At 44.5% G+C, this 20428-nt stretch overlaps 1 protein-coding gene across 29 annotated transcripts in view; it reads left to right on the top strand.

Moving 5' to 3' along the window:
- The window catches only part of CLASP1 (cytoplasmic linker associated protein 1), a 192591-nt gene extending 173761 nt beyond the window's left edge, over positions 1-18830 (top strand). For all 29 annotated transcript variants that reach the window (XM_052793236.1, XM_052793265.1, XM_052793264.1 and 26 more), the window contains 3 exons: positions 9767-9973; positions 12735-12851; positions 14627-18830. In XM_052793236.1, the coding sequence (XP_052649196.1) occupies positions 9767-9973; positions 12735-12851; positions 14627-14713 (411 nt within the window). In that variant the 3' untranslated portion in view covers positions 14714-18830. The remainder of the gene's footprint in view (positions 1-9766; positions 9974-12734; positions 12852-14626) is intronic.
- Positions 18831-20428: the final 1598 nt, after the last annotated feature.

Raw genomic sequence — 20428 nt, 5'->3', positions numbered from 1 at the left:
CATTGTATAGATCAGACTGCTCCAGAGCATTGCGTAACTGGCACAAGGTTATGTTAGCTGTGCGTAGCAGAAACTTTGCTGTTTAAAAATCAAAACAACAAAACAAAAAACACCTTCAGGGAAAGAAACTAACAGGCTGGATTTCACTAAAATGCAGAAGTAGAAACTGTTTAATCCTTTAGTGAATGAGGACTGCCATACTCTGCCTACCTTCTTCTCTTTGATTTAGAGCCTTTGCACTCCTGTCATTTTCAGCTCAGAGTAATAAGAAGCAGTTGTAAATTGATTTCCTGATAAAGCAGTCAGACAAAACATTATGTTCTGAAGGAGTGCCTTTTATTGGCAAGTTTTCCTGGTTGCATACTTCTCAGCTCACCTTGACTCAGTGCCCTTTGTATTTTTTTGACTTCTCCAAAACTGCCATTTCCAGATTGTCTCTGGCATTGTTTTTACTGCCCCTCAGAATTCACTGTCCTCATGGGACTTGTGGGTTTTACAGAAATCAGGAACAATGTTGAAAACATGACACTTCATGCCTCTGTACTCCCCACACTGTGTTCTTTATGTTTGTGGTATGGAAAGGTTCTTCGGGATTTGCGTGAGGTACCTCCTGAGGAAAAGCAGAGAAAAATAAGTCTGTTACAGAGAAAGCAAAGCTCAAGCCAGGAATGAAGAGATGTGAGTTCTGGTACTTTATAGTATACTCAAGAATAATTGAGCTGTATTGCTATCAGCAAGTAGCTGCTGTGCTGTACATAGCACACCTTTGATTTACAGTGGTTTTGCGTAACATCTTCATAATTAAAAAAGATCATATTTGTAACTGCTGCAGTGAGACCTTTGGGTGACAGCTGTCGTAGCAGGACACTGCAGGTATATTCCCATTTCACAATCTGTTGCTAAACAGTTGTGTGTGCACAGCTGTATTAAGTGGTGGCACTGGTGCTGAATTTTTCATTCTATGTATGTGCTTTTTCTGATCCCTGTGATCCCTGTGTAAATGGGGCTCTCAGAACCATGATGCAGCCCTTGAAAGGCATCATCTGTCTGTCAGTAGTTTGAAAATAATAGTGTTCCCCAACCTGCTGCACTTGGGAATCTACATAAGCTAGGCTAAAGATGTACCTGTGAATATGCTTTAGGTATTTTTACCTGTAGCTGGGGCTTGCTGATTCAGTTAAGTCTGTGAAAAATTAACTGAGAGTCGATTTGGGCATGGCTCAGTTAGTCAAACTTATAGCCCTGAGCCAGAAGGTCACAAATTCCCATCCTGTGGTGGCCCTCCAGCTTGCTCGCACTGCTGACTTTGCAGCGCTGCTCTCCCCAGGAGGGGTGGAGGAGCTGCCCTTTGACTTGATCCCACTGAGCAGGAGATTAAGTGAAGATTCACCAGTTTGTGATTGAAGGGCACTTTCAAAGAATAGCTGAAGAAGGAAAGGGAAGATGTGGGTGGTCTGTTCTACAGTTTTCTTTTTTCACTAAATCAGAGCAATATTAAAGGCAGTGGTGTACTGTCCTTAGACTACATAAAATCTTCTTCTAGACTGTAAAAACTATTTCAAGGAAAGCTGCTATATAATTTGGTTAGGAAAGTGTAAATCCTTGTGCAAGCGATGCCCTGATAGGATGTTACTCCAGGGTTTGCTATGTTTCTGGGCTGCTTCTGCCTTGTAGAAGATGACGGGAGTGATCCTGGTTTATGGTTTGAGATCCTTTGGTGTGCAACAGGCTATGTAAATGAGCAGAAAAATGACTGTTCTGAGAGAGCTGTATCCGTTTCAGTCTTTCTTACCCGAGTTTCCTCTTACTGCTAATTGCCCCAAGTTATTGCTCACGTTTTCCGTTACGTATGACGCATGGAGAATCAATCTAAAGTGACCAAGCAAAGAGAGTTTTAAGAGGAGCACAGTACAGAACTGTTAATCTCGGGTACTGTCTCCAAGAAGTCATCGTACTGAGAGGCAGTTCTTTGGAAATCAAGAACGTTAATTTGTCTCCCCAAATTCCAATATTGCTGCTGTTCAGTATGGCCAGGAGGGATCAAATAACAAATTATAACCAACACATTCACCAACCAGCAAATACCACCCCCTCCTCCAGTTGAGTGCCGATATCTAATTAAAGACTGAAACAAAAAGGGTCTGTGGTTTTATTCCAGATTATGTAATTGGAAATATCAAAGCAGTATTAGCATACTTAGATATTTTGGGATGCCTGGATAATTGGCTGTTTTTCCAAGTCCAAGCAGAAGTCTTTAGAGAGTTGGATCTTTGCCATGGCTAGAACGCTTCTGCCTTTTGTTGCTGAAGGCAAGGTCTAGCATCAGCAGAGCAGCACAGCTAAGAGCACCACTTCTCTTCCCAGGGACACAGGAGAGGAAAACTTGGTACGTGGAGTTGGATGCTGAGTTGTGTCTTGTTGCGAGTGCAAATGCAGGAGATTGGCAAAGCACAGACCTCAATGGGGGTTCAAAATTAATGTAACCTTAGGCTACAGACTAGAAGACTCTGGATTGGCATCCATGTTTAGTTTGCATTTTTTAACTTCAGCCTGTTTTTATACTGTTTGTACTATAACAGTCTATTCAATGCTGTTGATTTAATGGGGTGATGTGAAGACTTGAGCCTGCTTCAGTCATAACTGTAAATATTTATGGGGGTTGACATGTAAATGCCTTTCACTTACTTTTGGAGCATTAGAATGTAATTGAAGTTGTGGATGGTATTAAATCTTGTTGATTTTTATCACTCTTTGTTTGGAGTTATTTGGAAGAGAACCATCTTTCTGTTGCCAATTAGTTAATATTAACTCATTTGTTCCAGTGCAGTTACTCACCCATAACTAAGGAGAGATGTTGCCTGCTGACCCAATACCATTGATATGACATTGCTTCAGATTCATACCAGCAAAATGAGTATAAGTTCTTATTATTCAGTATATTAAAACAGAAATAGTTCATTAGCTTGGGAAACGGTTACAAAGTGAAAATCATAGGATAGCTAATTCCCTGCTTCTGTCTCTGCCACTCTGTTTATTCTCTGCAACTAAGCCTGTAGACCTAGCTGATGCCTATTTTCTGTGTAAGGAAAGGATATTGTGCCATGTCTTAGATATTTAATTTTGGTCTTTTATTATCCAGAAGGTCCATAAGCATAATTAGGATGTAACACTCTTTGTTGTAAACCTCTAAAAAGAGTGTGAAAAAGTAGAAATCACAGCTATCCATTAACTGTAGGTAATTGTTACTATCTTGCTGAGGTGCTTTTAGACTGGCCTCTGACATTTATAAGATGATTTGCAACTGTCCTCTGATGATGGTATGATCTATGTAGGTCTCTGCAAAATGTACCTTACTAAAGAAGAAAAGCACTAAATGATCACAGTCTTTAAGGTTAATTGATATGTAGTCCATGCTGGAAGCTACCAAGTGCTGCAGCTTGGCAGTTGTTGATGTTTCATAGCATATGTTTATGTGCTTTTTCTAATTCCCAACACGCTTCAAATATTTAGTGCACAGGAGAAGCAGTCTAATCTACTTCATCTCCTCTGAATCCCGTATAAAAATCACATTGTTTTTTCATCTGCTTAGCACTCCCCATTGCCGAGTCCACTTCCTGCTTTGAAACCAAGTTCTTAATTGTTTGTTCCTGTCTGGATCAGACTGTAAAGCCTTCAGGGATGGGAGTTTGCCTGGCCTAGGTATTGGTAAACCTCCGTCCCCTCCAGCTTAGATTATGCAGGCTTTAATTAACCACCTCTAGATGGCAAAAATTGGCTCAAAAACATAGCTGCATGCCTTGTAAGCCTAAAAGCAAAACCTTGTTCTTCTGCTTAATAAACTCTGGTGCTCTGTGTGTTTCGCAGCAGCATACAAAGCCTCTAAGTTTTCAGTGGGCTTTTACCTACACTGCCTCATCCTCTATGATTTTGTGCAGAGGTGGTGCAACTAGCAATCGTGGTAAAGTACTCCAGCTTATGGTCCTACATGCAGCTGTCATCTAGGTGTACAGGTGCTGCTCTGCTGAGATCCCAGCATGTTACACGGATGCATGCCCTGTGTAGCCTATGAACCTGGCATGTTCTGCCTTGGGTGAGTCAGGACATAGATTTTTCTTTCCTTATTTGCCAGTAGCTTGTGTCACTTCAAAGCAGAAATGAAACCATCGAACCCTTTAGAAAGCTGCTGCGTATTGACCAGGAGCAGATTACCACAGACAAGCTGCTTGCTGCAGCCATCAGGCAGCAAGCAACATCTATAATGCACTGAGAGTAATAGCTGAGCAGAAGAAACTATGCAGAAGAGATGGAGCCTTGGTTCTGGCTGTCTTAAGCTAACAGGATCCCATGGCTGCAGTGCACTATGAACCAGGTAAACCAGTGGGAATTGTCATCTAAAGTTTGTCCAGCAAATTCTGTAGAACATCAACGATGCCAATGTGCTCTTCTATTAAAAGAAAGGTATCTGTGACAGGTGGCTGTCTTGATCAGACTGTTCCTAATACTGCATGTCAGCATATCCCCTCCCACTGAAGCCAGAGAGCATTTCATGTGCATGTTCCTGGGACCATCAAACCTGTTGCTTTGAAGCTTACTCCTTTATAGTATAGTATAGACAACTATACTATAGTTGTCTTTAAGGCAGACATTGTTAGAGGTGAACAGCCTGTCTGTGTGCTACACCTCTCCAGCTTTGTCCATGAGAATATGGTTCCTTTCCTAAAACAAACTGGGTGGAAGTATAACCATTTCTGTCTTTTGGGAGACTCACTGGAAAGGTCTTAATGTACTGCTGATGTCTTTCAAGGAACCCACCAGCAAACACAGCTTATGTTACGCCAGCAGAAGTCAGGCTGAGTCTAATCTCTAGCGTGTAGAGCATAAGCTAAGCATTTGGAAAGGAGAAAAACCTGCTTCTTGAAGGCAAAGTGCTATCTTTTAGATCTGCATTCCTGGGCTACCTGCCCTGTGTTGAGTGATATCAAACTATCCAGTTCAAGCCATGGTTTGCTCTAAGGTTTTACTGGGAGGTAAAATTGTGTTTGTGACATACCTTACACACAGCTTAGTGTCTGTTTTAATAAAACACTGGAGGCTGAATCTAGTCTTGCTCACCTTGCTTCATAGCCACCCTTTTGAACTCGCTTCTTCCAGGTACCATCATCATTTGACAACTTTGCTACTTTTCTTTCATATTTCTGAGATCACAGAGGATAATTATATTTGGTCAGAAAAATAGTTTGCTTCACTTGATACCTTACCTGACAGTGACTAGCAAGAAGCAAGCATACAATGATGCTTCCCTGAGATTATCCTCCCTCCTTCCAGTGGTCTGAAGCTTACAGCCTTCCCATGCTAATGGTTCTGCCTGCCTCTCTGTGTATTTTGGCCTTTGTTTTTTCTTCAGTAAACTTGTCTAATTTTTAATCCTCTTGTGACAATGAACTACCCAGTCTGAGCATGTAGCGAACAGCATCCTTTCTTTTTCTTGAATTTAAAGGATGCATTTCATAGCCACTTCCTGTGGTGTCTGCTCTTAGCATGAGCCCTTCCTGTCACTTCCTGGCATGTATCTGTTGATCTTGCCTCCAAAGATGGAAGGAAGACCTGTTGCTTGATGCTGTTTGCTCATTTCTCCCACTCCTTTTAAGGTTGTTTCACTCTGCTAGTCAGGTTAAAGCCCTGGTTAAAAAAGATGTTTGATTTTTTGATATTGTATGGTATTTATAATTTGCAAGACACAAGTGTTGTGCCTCACGGCAAAATATCTTTGTTAAACTCTGCTATAATTGCATGTTCTTGTTGCCAAATGACCTGGCAGTTTGTATCTTTTGATAATGCACTTCCCTCTATCTGGGAACACTGCTGATTTCTCTGGCACTACCAGGTAAGCGGGACCCTGAGCCCACTGTGTAGGTATTCAGAGATGTGCTTTCCCTCATGGGATGCAGAGTCGGTCTGGGTAGCTGAATGTTTTAGTCTGCCAAAGTCAGAAGGGAAGACCTTTTGGACAGGGCTGGTACTTGCATTGCAGAGTGGTGCCATTCAGCTTTCTGTGCCAGCGGGGGTGAGCTTGTCCTTTTGGCTCTCTCTTGGCTGGTATTGCCCTACCCCTTCTTACACGCTGTCCCCTGCCAGTCCTTTCCAAGGGAGCCAGGAGCTATTTACCTGCAGAGGCTCTGATTCAAGCAAGCATGTAAGCACATGCTTGAATCCCATTGACGTCAGTGAGACTTCAGCATGTTATTAAACATACGCTTAAGGGGTTTGCTGAAGTGTGGCTTAGATGCAGATGCTGTCTGCCAGATGTGCTCTCGGAAGACTTGGAAGTCTCCCTGGTGTTGTCACATTTACAAGCTAATATCAGCAGGAAGCCTACTGGACACGTGTAGGATGTCCTTCTGTATTCAGAGGGAAGGCACTTCAGGGAGAAGTGATGTGAAATACCCAACTGCTGTGCAAACATGGCCAGATCCTTGCTAGAAAAGAACAGCTTTCTTGAAAGGAGGACTTGCAGGGGCATAAATAAATCCTGCACCTTTACAACTTTTCTTGCTGACCTTATGATGTGCGAAATAGATGTGACCTTTGTTGCTATTTGAACCCTGGCTTGTTTTATGAAAAATTTCAGCTGTATTTTAACCCGTTGTGCTTGGAATTGGTAACAGGCTTTTGAGAAAAGGTTTTTGTCTCATACACTTGCCTCATACCTGCAACTTAATGTGCATGGTAAACTTTATGCATACAAGATCCACATCCTGCTGAAATGCAGGTAGAATTACTCATTGAGTTTTTTACCTACTCAGGTACTGTTTAAAGCTTACAGTAGTGTATTTGAGATCAGAGTCTGACCATAGGTGCCTACTAAAATATTGTTACTTTTTTACCAAGTAGGATACCAGGAGGATTTAAGCTTAAAAAAAAATAATATTTTTTTTTTTTAGTAAGTTGTGATATATTCAAGCTGTTCTTTCTCAGAGTGTCTGTGAAAACATTTACTAACAGTATTTGGAGTTGTTGCAAAGCAAAATCCCAAGCAGCCTGTGTCCAAATAGTTAGTTAGGGGTTTTTTAGCTAGTGACTTGCTTGTGAATGTTGTTGGTTACAAGATATCTGGGCTCTCTAAGTCCACTGCATTGTTTGTGGAAAGCTTTTGATGGTAGCAGTATTTCTGCACTGGGAAAGCCAACGTCAAAAGCTGCAGTGCCAAGAAGTGAATTTCTTTAAAGGAGACCTCCTGGGAGCTCCTGACTTCATCCGCTCCAGCAATTCAACGCTGTGGTGCCAAAGCATGGCATTAGGTTTCCCTTAAGTACCCGGGTGTTTCTCTCCTTTCCCAACAAAATCACATAGTGCTTCCTTCTAAGCTAGTACTGGCTTACATGGAAAAATATTAACTTTCATGCTTCTCATGTGTGAAATTGAAGAGGAATTTGCAAAGAAATAGCTGGAAGAGGGAAAACTTGCTGGAAGAGGGAAAACAAGCATTCTGTTCTGCTTGGTTACTTATTCACAGATCTTTCAGGATGAAATTTTTTTAATACTGACCACATTGTGGATTGCCATTCTTTTTGGAATATGTTTTAACGTTAATTGTTGAGAAATGCCTGAGGTAGATGGAGCAGCTTGACAGCTGATACAGGAGCAATCAAGGTCTCAGGTCTGCTTCACCATCTTGTCTCTACCTTGCCTGCATACAGTATTTGTACAGTGCGAAGTATCTGAGATCACTCTCGCTGTTGGGTTTGCTTTAGAGGATGCCAAGAGCCAAGCGGATGAGTCTTGTTATTTCCTGGGTGTACAAGTATCTTGTGGCCATTCCTGTTTCAGGGAGGTAGCTGTCAGCATGCATGGAAGATTAATGATAGTGGTGTGGCTGTGAAGCTAAGACTGTGGGTGAAGCAGGCTTTGTATATGGAGATGATCTCTTCTGGTCACTGTTCACTGCTGCTATCTTAAAAATCAATTAAACCTTTCTGGAAAATGTTTTGTAGTCCAGGCAGGGAGACATTCTTGTCCTAGTAATGACTGAGATAGAATTCCAAATACTCCTGGTTCATGCATTATCCACGGTACTTAATTAAAAATAATGAAAGCTCACCTTCTTTTGAGGCTTTGATAGAGCTACATCTGTCCATGGGTTGCCTTAGTCAAATAGAAATCCCATAGTTTGATACCATGATATTGTGTGGAAGAGGGCAATGAGAAGAATCCAGCAGCTATGGCTTCAGTCTAAGTGATGGGAGACCTGTGGTTTGATTTATGTGCTTTTTTGCAGATTGCCTGGGACAGATTTCCTAGTGCTGGTTGCAGAGTATCGACTTGAGACAACCTCAGGTAGCTCAGCTTAGGATAAGTTAGAGAACTGGTGCTAGGCGTCTGAGCTTCCTGCACAATCAGGAAAGAGGGTGTGCCTTCAAAGGCTGTGTTAGTGCTGCTAGGCTCAGAGTTAGGGACTGCGTGGGGCTAGCTGGGAGATCCTAAACACAAGGATTTGTGAATGCTTCTTTCTTCTTAGAGCTGAGGTGTTGGATTTAAGTCTGTCCACTGGGGCATCTCTGTCCACTCAGGTTTTACCCTCCCTTAAAAGTAAGCCCTGAGAAGAGGGGAATGAGAAAAGAGGAGCAAAAGCACACTGCATTTTTTGTACTGAAACAAGAACATGGAGGCAAAGAGTGTGTGATTTGTGGCCAGGAAGAGTGCAACCATGGGGAAGCTTCATTTTGTCGCCTGGCAATTAGCACAGACACTTGAAAAAAGAAAACCTGCTTTCCCATCCTGTTTCTTTATGCAATTACTGCAGAATGTAAGGTAAATACACTCTCATGGGAGGAGAGACCACAATTGGGTCTTTCCTCTTTCAGTTAGCTGTCCTTTCTGCTGGGGAAGAGTGTGTAAGTTGTAGATTTGCCTTCCCTCAGGCTAAGAGTGGAATTGAATTTGGGATCTCCCTTGTTTTGCATGACTGCTTTACAGTGTGGGCTAGTCGCAAAAGGTGCGTGCTAACGCTGTTTCCATTTGTTCTTCCTCCCATGTTTTATAGTGATCCCAGTGCTGTCTTAATGGGTTAGATGTGCTGAGCGCACAGCTGCCTGGTCGGGGACACCCTAAAGCCTGTTCGTGTCTATAGCCTGGGTTTGATTACAGCATAGTTTAGCTGGGAAATGGCAGGACACATCTGTGTAGGCATGGGTGTCTCTGGGCACCCAAGCACTCCGCAGGCGAGATGCATACTAAAAGGTGCAACGGTGCCGTTCATTTTCCCCAACACCGGACACTTTAAGATTTGTCTGGGCAGCATGCTGGGCCATCTTGTCTAGACCGTGCTTTTGCCAAGAAAGGTTGGACCAGATGATCCTTGAGGTCTCTTCCAATTTGAGATTCTATGATTATAATGTTTAAGGAGGTAAATTTTGTATTAAGTCTAAGCTGGTGGGTTTAGGTTCTCTGACAATGGCTGGAGAAATGTTGTTCTCTTGCTTCTCCTAGGATAGGAGTACCTATCTGTCTTGGGTGACAGATGACTCTTTCAAACTAGCCACAACTTTGACACAGTTACATTAGGCAGTATGGAATTCTTGCCACTGGCTGGAACAAAGATGTCACTGGAGGTGAAGGATGTGAATTCTCAGAGTCAGTTGCCTCTCAAAAGAGCCTCCTAATGAACATCCCCAAGCATTTCCTGGCAGTCATTCCTAATACACACTGGTGGTTTTGGCTGTGATATGTGACCTCATTAACGTAAGGTTTTGCTCTACTTTCATTCCAGGTTGTCAGAGCTGCTGAAGAAGCTGCTTCCACCTTGGCGAGTTCGATCCACCCTGAGCAATGCATCAAGGTGCTTTGCCCCATCATTCAGACTGCAGATTATCCAATTAACTTAGCTGCCATCAAAATGCAGACGAAAGTCATCGAGAGGATTTCCAAGGAATCGTTGCATCAGCTTCTTCCCGATATCATTCCTGGGTTGTTACAGGTACAGAATCCCATGTCACAAATGCTCCTGAGCACAAGCCACTGTTCAGTGAGGTCTGTGACCTAAGAGAGAATGATGGACCCTCTGGGGCCAGATTTTGGTAAAGTTTTAATCCCTCTAAGTTTTTATATTTGAGTTTTTGACATTTTTAATGTTAAGGAAAAGAAAACTCTGGTTCTTATGTGTACGTTCCACAATTAGATGCCTTGGCCTGACTCCCAAATAAGCCGGTAGCAGCCATGTAATACATTTGAGAGTAGGAGTTAGCCACATCATGCTATCTCAGTACATCCCAAGCAATACATCTTGTAGTATCTTTTAATTCTGCTGAGCTGTTTTGCGCTTTGATTGTACTTTGCACTTGAATTTGAATCCCAGCAGGCAGGCTAGTCCTTTCCTCTTTCCTGTTTCCTCTCCAAAATCAGGACCAAACTACTTGCAGACTTCATTCAGCCTTTTTTCATAACCCTCTCAGGTTGGGTGGGGAGCTGTGTTTTTGCCAGGGTTAAGGCTCAGCCTTACATTGTGAATTTAGCTTTCGGTGCTGGCTGTAGTGATGTTGTCTTCTGTTCCCCCGCACAAGCAGCTGGCAGTGCCAGCGGCTGGGATGAGGCTGCAAGCAAGAAGGAAATAAGGGGAGGTAGCAGCGAGGGAGGAGAGAGAATGTGTGTGTTCACTGGGGAGAGACTGTGACAGAAACAAATCAGTCAATGTGAAAAGGGAGACATGTTTGGGTGGGTAAGACTTCAGTGGAGAACTGGGATAAAGAAGCTTCCTCATTGTGAGCACAAAAAGTTGGAAGGACAAGAGCAAAGTCAGAAATTCCCCTTGTGCGTCCTAGCATTTGTCCCAACTTTGTAGTGTCAGCTCTTGCAATTCTTTTCTTAAATCTCAACTTCTGGGAATCAGGCAATTCTGTATTGTTCTAAACTTCTGTTGTAAAAAGTTTTTAGCCGTAATTGTTGGAGACAACAATCTGAACAGTGGAGTTCCAATGCACCAGAAAAGTTTGGGAACAGCATGCCTTTAACAACGCAGTTATATTTGATTAAATTGCTTCCATGTCTTAAAACAGATCTTGTTTTGGAGCCTAGTTAGCCAGTGATATTTCCTCACCTTAGAAATTCATAGTGATCAAGGGAATCTACTCTTCACCTTTGGGAAGTATTTTGGGATCCTTCTGGCTGAAGGACTGTGTGTAGAGGGAATCACCTGTGTGCTTGTTTACCATGCGGAGGGTATTGGCAGAGTGGTGAAGAGGCGAGGAGTGTCGGACAGCAGCAGTATGAGCACAAGCGTGCAGCTCAGCAGCCTGGAGCGGGATCCCCATGCAAGAACGGGGCTTGGCTGGGGAGAGTCATGGTGCTTGCTCTGGTCCCAATGCAGAGCCCTGGCTCCCTTGGAGCTGGGGGATAGAGCTGGGCTGCAAGGCACTCTCCCATGCGCTGCATCTCAATACCCTCAGGCTGAAGAGAGCTTTGAGCCCATATCATCTCCTGTGCAAATGCTCTAACCATTGGGCTGTGTTATTAAAAGCAGGGAGAAGCAGCAGCCGCTGCCTTGCAAGGAGGTTGGCAGATGGAGAGTTGGGGTGACGGTCCTGTCGGTGCATACAAGGCAGGCTCTACCAACCCAGCAGCTGCTGGGACGCAGCCCTCGCAGGCCTCAACACTGCATGGATCTGCCTGTCCCCACAGGAGCAATTTGGGATGCACATATAGGCAAAAAGCCAAGCCCATAGGGAAACGTGAGGTCAAGCAGAGGCATCTGAGAAGTTCAGGAGCCTTTGGGTTGGGACCCCCAGAGAGGGACCTGCATCCCAGCTGTCCTTCCAGCAGCAGGTTGTGTCTCTGTGGGTGTTCCTCTGCTGTGGGCTTGGGCTCAGCCTTTTTTCCTCAGTCCTCAATACCTTGGTGTTTCTCTGAGCTCACCTAGGTCTCCTGCTTTTCTAGTTCAGTGCTCTTTGGGATTGCAGACTGTCATTTCAGACTGTATTTTAGCCCTGCAGCTAGAACAGCCCCAGCTGTGCTGCATCCCTCCTCCTGGCTCTCCCGGCAGAGGTCACCCTGCATCCGGAGGAGCCAGCATCCTGCATGCTGAAGCCATGTCTGCAATTCTCATGGAATGGCTGCTTAGTGATGAATCACTGCCTGAGCACGGGACTGATGTCACCAGCTGCTGAGTGACCTGGTGGCTAGCTTGAGCTCTCCTGAAGCTGCCAGAGATCTGGCACACCTACAGGGGTCTTTCAACATGTTCTTTTCTGCGGTATTTCCTACCTGATAGGTAATCAAAAAGCTCCAGGTTTTACAGAGGCAGCTCAGTGCGTAGCACTGTTTGAGACCTTTCTGAAGGCAAGCTGGGAGCATGAGGGCTCCCCTCCCAGAAGTCCTGACCATCCAGGACAACATACAGTCACCTGGCCTGGACACAGGAGTGTGTATATTTGATAGAGTCCTAAGCTCATGCTGGGAAACTGTGTGTTGTTGCTTAATGCTATAAATAACAAGATATTAATAACTTAAAACATTATAGTAATAATTAATAATGTAAGGAACAAATAGGGTGTACTGTGTGATTGTATTCTCTCGCTCTTTGAGTGTTCAGGTTGCAAACTGTTATGTTAAGCAGGCCTTTCTATTGATCTGTTAGGTCAGCCACATTTGCAAAATGTTCAGCAGCTCTTTAGTATTTTGCTCTGGAAGGATGTTAGTGAGTGCTGTTTGACTTCTGACCTTTTTTTTTTTTTCTTGTTTCCTAGGGTTATGATAATACGGAGAGCAGTGTCCGTAAAGCTAGCGTATTTTGCCTAGTGGCAATTTATTCAGTAATTGGCGAAGAACTGAAACCTCATCTCGCACAACTCACAGGAAGCAAGGTACAAGAGTAATGCGTCTCTGTTGTTTTCATAATAGCCAGCTGAATAGCTTGCATTACTAGCAGCAAGACCATTGGCTTCATGGTAGCTCTGGGTCAAGTTCCCTGCACTCTGATAAATCCTATCTCACCCTGCCAAACACCACTAGAACAGCACAGCACTTGCTCAGCAGTGTGAGCATTTGATATCCCACTAAGCAAGTTTTGATGGGGTTCAGGGATTAGTTTCATGACACGTTTGATCCTGTGTAACTGCAGGCTACCACTGAGCGGGTCCTTCCCATTACAGCCATGTTTACCTTGCCCCTTTGGTGTTGCATCCAGGGGTGACTGTGCAGTGAGTTGAATCAGCTGGCTGCTCTGGCTGAAAACCAGATCTGCAATCCAAATTAATTAGCTTTCAGTCCGCTCTGCGGCTGTGCAGGTAATCTAGCGCAAAGAGTGGTGTAACGCGTGGCTGGGATGAGTGGGAGAGCAGGTCCTCTCAGCAGCAGATTGTGATTAGGGCTGGTAGAAATGCAGGTAAAGCTTCACTCTTAATAGCATGGCAGATGTCTCTCTTTCCTCCTGGGACATGAGTGAGCTCAAGTGACCCTTCAAAGGACTTTGTGCCCTGGAGTCAGGTTAGCAGCAAAACTCAAATTCTGTCCTGATGCTGCAAGTGAAAGCAAGTCCTAATTCAGCTCTGGCCTTCAGACAAGAGCTGGCATTTTGTGTTGAGGCAGGTGGTGTTTAACTGCTTTTCAGAGCTGCTTAGGAAGCCGTCGCAAGATTTTTTTCTCCTGTTTGAAATCATCATACCCAAGATTTCTCTGCAATTTTAAGATGAATTCTGCATTTTTTTCTGAAATAGATCTCTGCATGTGAATAGCTACTTAGTTCAGAGGGCTTCATTCTGTTATTTTGAAGCAGTAATTTCTTTCATGGGTAGGAAGTGTGGCGTAGACCAAAACAACCTGAGACTGAGGACACTTGGATTTTATTTCTGAATTGAGTTGCCTTGTCCTTAAACAAATTACTTGTGCCTCCAAATTGCTCTGGAAAGAGACAGCTATGGGTGCTGAGGTTTACCTCATTATATTTGGGCAGTTAGGAAATCCCCCTATAAAATATTGTAGAGACTTTACTATCCCAGTATCCTAGGTGCCACAGACTTACTCCACCACATAACTAACTATAAACATGTGAGTAATTCTTCTGGGTTTATGTAGACTGCCTGCATGTTTGAAGTTAAATGTGTGCATGAGTCATTGCAGGATCTGGAGCTAAGGTGGTAAGGCAGAAAAACAAAACAAACCCATGCAAAGGAAATATATAGTCATAACAGCTGCAGTTTCACTAGATGTACCAAGTTAGGGAAGATATTTAAATGTCATTGAAAATGAACATTTTATAAAGCATGGAGAGTCCAGGGTGTTTCCTAGGAGGGACTGTGGCTCTCAGATTGCCAGTGTGCCGGCAGCCCCACTGACCTCTGTGGGAATCCTGCTTGCTCAGAGCAGGCTGCAGGATTGAGGTCTGTGAACTGATGGCTGCTGAAGTGAAATGCAAGAGGTTTTTCTAAATCCCATTAAATCTGTAGCTTCAGTGGGACTAGGCGTACCCTTCTGCCTCTGTTCTGAAATACGCTCAGCTTTGCTTGTGCTTTTCCTCCAGAGCGCCCAGTGTCAGTTCACTCAAAACTGAGTTCACTGCAGAATGCAAGTTTTAAGATTTGCAGTCAACTTTTGTCCGCCTGTTTTTCCTGGCATCTTCTACTATGTATGTTTCTTTCAGATGAAGCTACTAAACTTGTACATAAAGAGGGCCCAGACCACCAACAGCAACAGCAGTTCCTCTTCAGATGTTTCAACGCACAGTTAATGGAGATATGTGGACATATGTGTAGACTTAGAAGCAATCAACGGTGCCTCTCAGAGACCTTTCTGCTAATCTTCACTGGCGCGCTCCATCAGCTCAAGGAGGCCATGCAGATATTTATTGCAATCAGTATTTTAGTCCCTTAAAAGCTTTTATGTAGAATCTTACTGGTATTGAATGTAAAGGAAGCAAGGTCTGTGTTGCAGTCTTCATTAAAAGTGAACAACAGAAAGCCATACTTAAACATATTTGTATAACCTGCTGAAATCTCAGAAATATGTTTAGGTTAGCATTCCAAAACTGAGTCCAAGAACCTGGACACGCATAAAGGTAAAACGAATCTTGTTGGTTTAGTTCATACCCAGTTTTGGTTTCTGTGTGCTAGTTAACTGCTCTCTCCCCACAGCTGCAGCCATTCTGGCTAGGTTCTCCTCTTCTTACAAGTCTTGTGGTCCTGTTTTGTACTCCCTGTTGCAGCTTGCCTAATGTGCAGGGCTCTCCGTGGAGAGATCTTTGGAGATGTGGCTGTGATTCCAGCCTTGGATGCTTTAATACTGAGAGATATCAAGTGAGTAATGAAAAAGTAGGTTCTTTTTAAACATCTGAGTTTTTGTACATAGTTCTGACAGACCTCTGGTGGGCTGATTTCTCTGTAACTGCTCTCCAGCCAGCTGTGCTGTGCAGAACAGCACAGCTGGGCTCTTGCTCCTTTCATTGACTGTGTAAATATTTCTCCCCTCCCAACCCAGTTGGCTCTTTCCTATACTCAAATGACTCTCCAGGTTACTTGCTACTCCCCAAAGGGAACCTGAGAGCCAATTCTGGGACTGATGCCTGTGAATGGGACACTGGAGTTAGGTGGGTGGGTGTTGGCTTAGGCTCTGAGTGTGTCCGTGGGTGGGCAGTGGGAGCTGGCAGAGCTGTATCTCAGTGCTGCCTTGTGAGGCTAGCTGCTTTTTTCTGGAAGTCTGTAGCATCAAAGGGCTGATCTGCTGCTCTGACCTGACCCACTGGTGTTGGGTGGTGAATGGCTTTGTCCCCACAAGTCCTTTGTGCTTTGGGCAAAATGTTCATCCCAGAGAACAGAAAGGGCATCTGAAACTGAACAAAAAGACCCTGTGGAAGCACCTGCTGAGCCAGCTGGGACAGTGCTGGTTGCCTGCCACAGCTCCCCTCCTGTGCCTGAAGAGCCTGCAGTGCTGTTAGCTGCCTTTAGAAACCTCCTTCTTCCTGGCCAGCCCCATGCACAGCCCTGCTGGGTGCTCTGCATTTCGGAGGGGTGCAGAGGGCCCTTGCTGGGCACTGCTGTCAGCAGGGGTGCTCTGAGTGAGGGTGCAGCGGGGCAAATCCTTTTGCAGCCTGATGACACGGACCAAGTCAGAGCCAAACCAGCAGCAGTCAAATACCCCATGGCACCACCCTTTCCCAAAGGGAGACCCTTCTGTTTGCAAAGGGTGAGCTCCCCCTGCCTCTCCCTGTAACCAGGGGAAGCAGGAGGATGTTAGTGCTGTGTCTGGCCCTGGGCTGGATCCTGGCTGATGGGCATGCCCACCCCAAACCTGCAATGGATCAGAACTGGGGTTTTGCCCCCAGTGCCAGTGATGAGAGAAGGATGGTGGACCTGCAGCTTACGGCTGCAGCTGTATTGATGGATGTGTGCTCCCTGGCTGCTCTCAGTGCCTCGGTCTCTCTCCAGCCCCCTCCGTTTCCTCTTTGGGGAGCTGAAGGGACACCTTGGTAGCGTACTGAGAACATGAGTTTCCAGTACCGCAGCAGGGGAGTGCAGTTGGGAGGGTAGAGCCCCATCGTCCTCCCTTTCTATCAGTTCATCCCTGTGTGTCTCAGCCCCAGCCCTGAGGAGCTATGCTGGGAGGTGATGCTTGATGCCAGCTCCACTCCCAGTCCCCAGCTCAGGAGGGATTGGGGCTGGTGCAGACTATGCGGGATTGGGCTGCAAAGCCTGTTGGTCCCTTTTGCTGCTGATGTGAGAGCAGAGGAGGTGACCTGCTCCTGAGTTTGTCAGGATGTGTCCAGGCTTTTGCTGGCTGCAGGGCTAGTTCCCTCATCTTTCCCAGTGAGTAATGCCATGGCAGGAGGAACCATGCAATCCTGCTGGGTAGGATTCCCCCAGGGTCTTTCCGCAGGCTCAGAAAAGCCATCCTCACTAGAGAGAGGATTGGCTGCTCCATGGTTAGCGTCTCCCTTTCTGTGGACCATTTCTCTTCAACGTCTTTCAGTATGCTTGTTAGAATATTCATTTTTTAATTTTTTGAATGATTCAAATTATTTTAGCTTAACACAAATTTATTTTCCCTTTTGAGGAAATATTCAGCTGACTTGTTGGCAGCAGTTAGCTGTCTTGTTTGAATTTTTAGTAGTGGGTTTGGTTTTTTGTTGGTTTTTTTTGTTTGGTTCTTTTTTTTAATTTGTACTCTAACTGCTTAGTATTTATGCCTCTCTTTCTCCCCATCTCAGTTCAGCATCTTCTGTTCCAGTTCTGGTGTTCAGAAGGTCAGCATAGCTGACCAGATGGTGATTAGTCTCTCCCAGCTGTGATGGAGCTTGATCCATCACTGTTTTCTGTTTGGGGTTTTTTTTTTTTTTTGAATGGCACACTGTAGCAAATCTCCAGGAATTGAATTCCTTCTCAAATGATTTTATATGTTTTATAAAATCCTGTTAGTATGCACTGAGAGTGAACGCACTGTAACGTCCCTGAACTGACCCTGGCGTGTGTGCTGACACTACAGTAGGAGTTAACAGCTCATCCTTGAAAAGACGCGTGCAACCTGCTGCGACTCCAGCGACAAGCCTGTGTTTTCTGATGCTATTGGCACACTTGGGGCTGCAAATGGTAGAACCAGGCCTTACTTTCTGAATCAGATTCAGTTCTGTTTGTCAACAGATGCTCATTAGCGTGCTACTTAATTTTGTTACATGAGTCAGTTGAGGACTGTTCATCCTTTGAGTACGCTAGAAGTATGTTATACCTGTATACAGTAGAGAGCATTCTGCTTAGGTATTTATAAATCATTGCGTATAATGTACATAGTAAGGTTGTTTAGTATGTTGAAAATGACCTGATTTTTTTTTTTGGTGTTTCCTTTGAAGTACTCAAAGGGCTAGCTCTGAATGTCACCTCTCTGATCTCCAGTGTTCTGACTTCAACAAGCTGTACAATCATTTTGTTTTCAGCAAGCATAAAGGTCTCTCTGGCTACAAATCACAGTGTCCATGCACGCTTGCAGAGAAAGATCTGCATGCTGGCAGTGCCTCACCGCACCGGTGAAGCTTGTGTTCACGTTCTCCTGGCAGTAGCCACCTACTGCAGCTGCCTTTTTTTTTTTCTTGCTGCCCATTATGCAGGGCTTCAATTTTTCGTACCTTAAAAAAAAAAAAAAAAGAAAAAAAAAGTGTATTTTCTTTGCCCACCACGCTTTAACAGTCTGAATGGGAGAAAACTCTCAGCAGACAGCGGCTCCTGGCTGCAAGGTTGCCGAAATCTCAGATGTGGATGTTTTTTCTGCCATTGGCTGCACCAGTGCTCCGTGGGCATGGGCAAATACCAGATCCATCCGCCCCACAGGTCTACGTACTGTAGTTCTCATGTAGTGCAGAAATATTGAGGCATGTGGCTTTCTTAAGGTACACTATGTGTGCTTGCCTGGATTACAATACAATATGAGACTGTCTTTTTTTATTGCTTATTACTAGCTTAACAATAACCTGTATAAGTAATGTAACTTGCATCTTTGTCATCAAAACCTTTTCTCCCCACCCCTTTATTTATCAAGCATAATATTACATATTAAGGGACAGAAAAATAGACCTTTGTAGTATACAGCAGGACGTTGCTAACAATGTTTTAAATGGGAAGTAAAAACTGCTCTAAAAAATGCCAGCCATGAGAAATTACTTTGGCACCGTGTTCATGCGCATGTATTTTTTTTCTATTTTTTCCGCTTTTGTCATGTTACATCCATATCTGTATTTATATCTTATTTGTTTCACTTTTGAGTGTATCATGGCAATTGTACAGATGTTTTTTGTTAACATTTATGTGATAGAATTTGCTAAAAAAAAAATTAAAATAAAACCTTTTGAGTTTGCCCTAGAATAAGTGGAACTTGGGTTTCTTTTGGGGGGAGAAATATTAAAGTAGATTCATTATCCAACACAGCTCCTCACTCCAGCAGCCTTTGCTTGTAAAGGATTTGCTCTTATTCCTGCCCTGGCTGCTGTGTTTTCATGTATTAATTGGCGGGTGCATTGTGGGCTGGCTGTTTCCTACAGGCACCAGTCTGTGAGTGGCAGTGGGACCAGCAGGCAGCAGATCTTCTGGGGTGCTGGTCTTTTGCTGTCAGCTTTTAAAAGCTTTTGGGAAGTCATGATTTTAGGGGATTCTTGTGATGTTACAAACTGGAGAGCCATATGCTGTTTGAAAGCTGATGGTCTCGTGCAAAGTCACATTAACGCAAGGAGCAAGGGCTTCAAAAGATATCTGTGTTGTAAGGCTTGTTAAGAGAATTGCAGAGGTTTTAAAATACGTGGCAGCAAAAATTTGGGTGATGAAGTGTTTGGGGAGGTGAAGGGGTGCTGGGAACTGCACAGGTCTCTGTGCCTGGTACCAAAAGACAAAGAACTTGAATTTGAAGTGGCCGGGGAGTCTGAGTGCTGAAGTGCTTGTGTGTTATCCTAAGGGAATAATAGCTCACCACAGTTTAAAACCTGTAGTGAAGCTGTGCTCTACACTAGGGATCCCCTAAGGTATGACTTTTACCTTGATGCTGTTCCTTTAGCATCAAGATAAAAGGTCCTCAAATACCTTGTGGTGGGTGCAAGGGAGTCAGGAAAGCACAGGAGGTTGAGATTCCCTATGGGGGGCTTCTGGTGTGAATATTCCCAGACAGGGGAGTACATGAAGAGCGTTAATGGTGTGTGAGCACCAGCATTCAGGACAGGGTGGTTCTGGCCATGCTGGATAAGGCACTGCTAGTTAAACTATCCCCCCTCTCTCTTCCTGCAAGAGGATTATTTTAGCTGTCCTTTTTACTCTCTAGCTAGTTACTGAGCTAGAAGAAGTTTGACAATTTTGGGGGGAAGTTTCAGACAAGCGGTAGTTTTGTTTAGCTGCAGACCCTTCACAGCATCAGCAGCCCTCACTGGTGTCTCCTTTGCCCTGGCGCTCCCGGCTGCCACCAAGCACTGCCCGTGCCAGCCCAAGGACCCTTCTGCATCAAGATTCAGGTGCCCAGCTGGGAGTGAGGAGCAATGATCGCTCTCCCTGCTGCAGATGGACCATCTCAGCTCTGTAGTGGCAGGGTCTTTTTTGACTCTGCTGTGTGTCAGAGCAGTACGAGGGAAGGTCCACACTTGCCCAGTGACCCTGGCTTCTTCCCAGAGCGCTTCCCGTGTGGTTTTTCTCGAGCAGTGCCAGGTACCTGTGGTATAAGAAAGAGAAGAGAGAATGAATAGAGCACTATCTAATCTGTGCCTTGTAAAACTCCAGATGCTGGCCTAAATTAGTCTTACACAGCCCTGAGGGATTTGGAAGAGCTCTGAAGTCTGAGGCATTGCAAATGTGGTATTAGACAACCTGAGCTGGGGAGCTGGATTTCACTGACACGTGCTTAAAATGGTCAGTCCTAGCAAAACCTTTTGTGGGGGCTGAGGTGAGGGACATCCCGCAGATGCAGAAATAGATCAGTTTGTGCAAGA

This window comes from Harpia harpyja, chromosome 7 (assembly GCF_026419915.1).
Source record: "Harpia harpyja isolate bHarHar1 chromosome 7, bHarHar1 primary haplotype, whole genome shotgun sequence".
Classification (NCBI taxonomy): domain Eukaryota; kingdom Metazoa; phylum Chordata; class Aves; order Accipitriformes; family Accipitridae; genus Harpia; species Harpia harpyja.
Note: the sequence above shows the minus strand (reverse complement) of the source record. Positions and strands in the feature narration are given on the sequence as shown.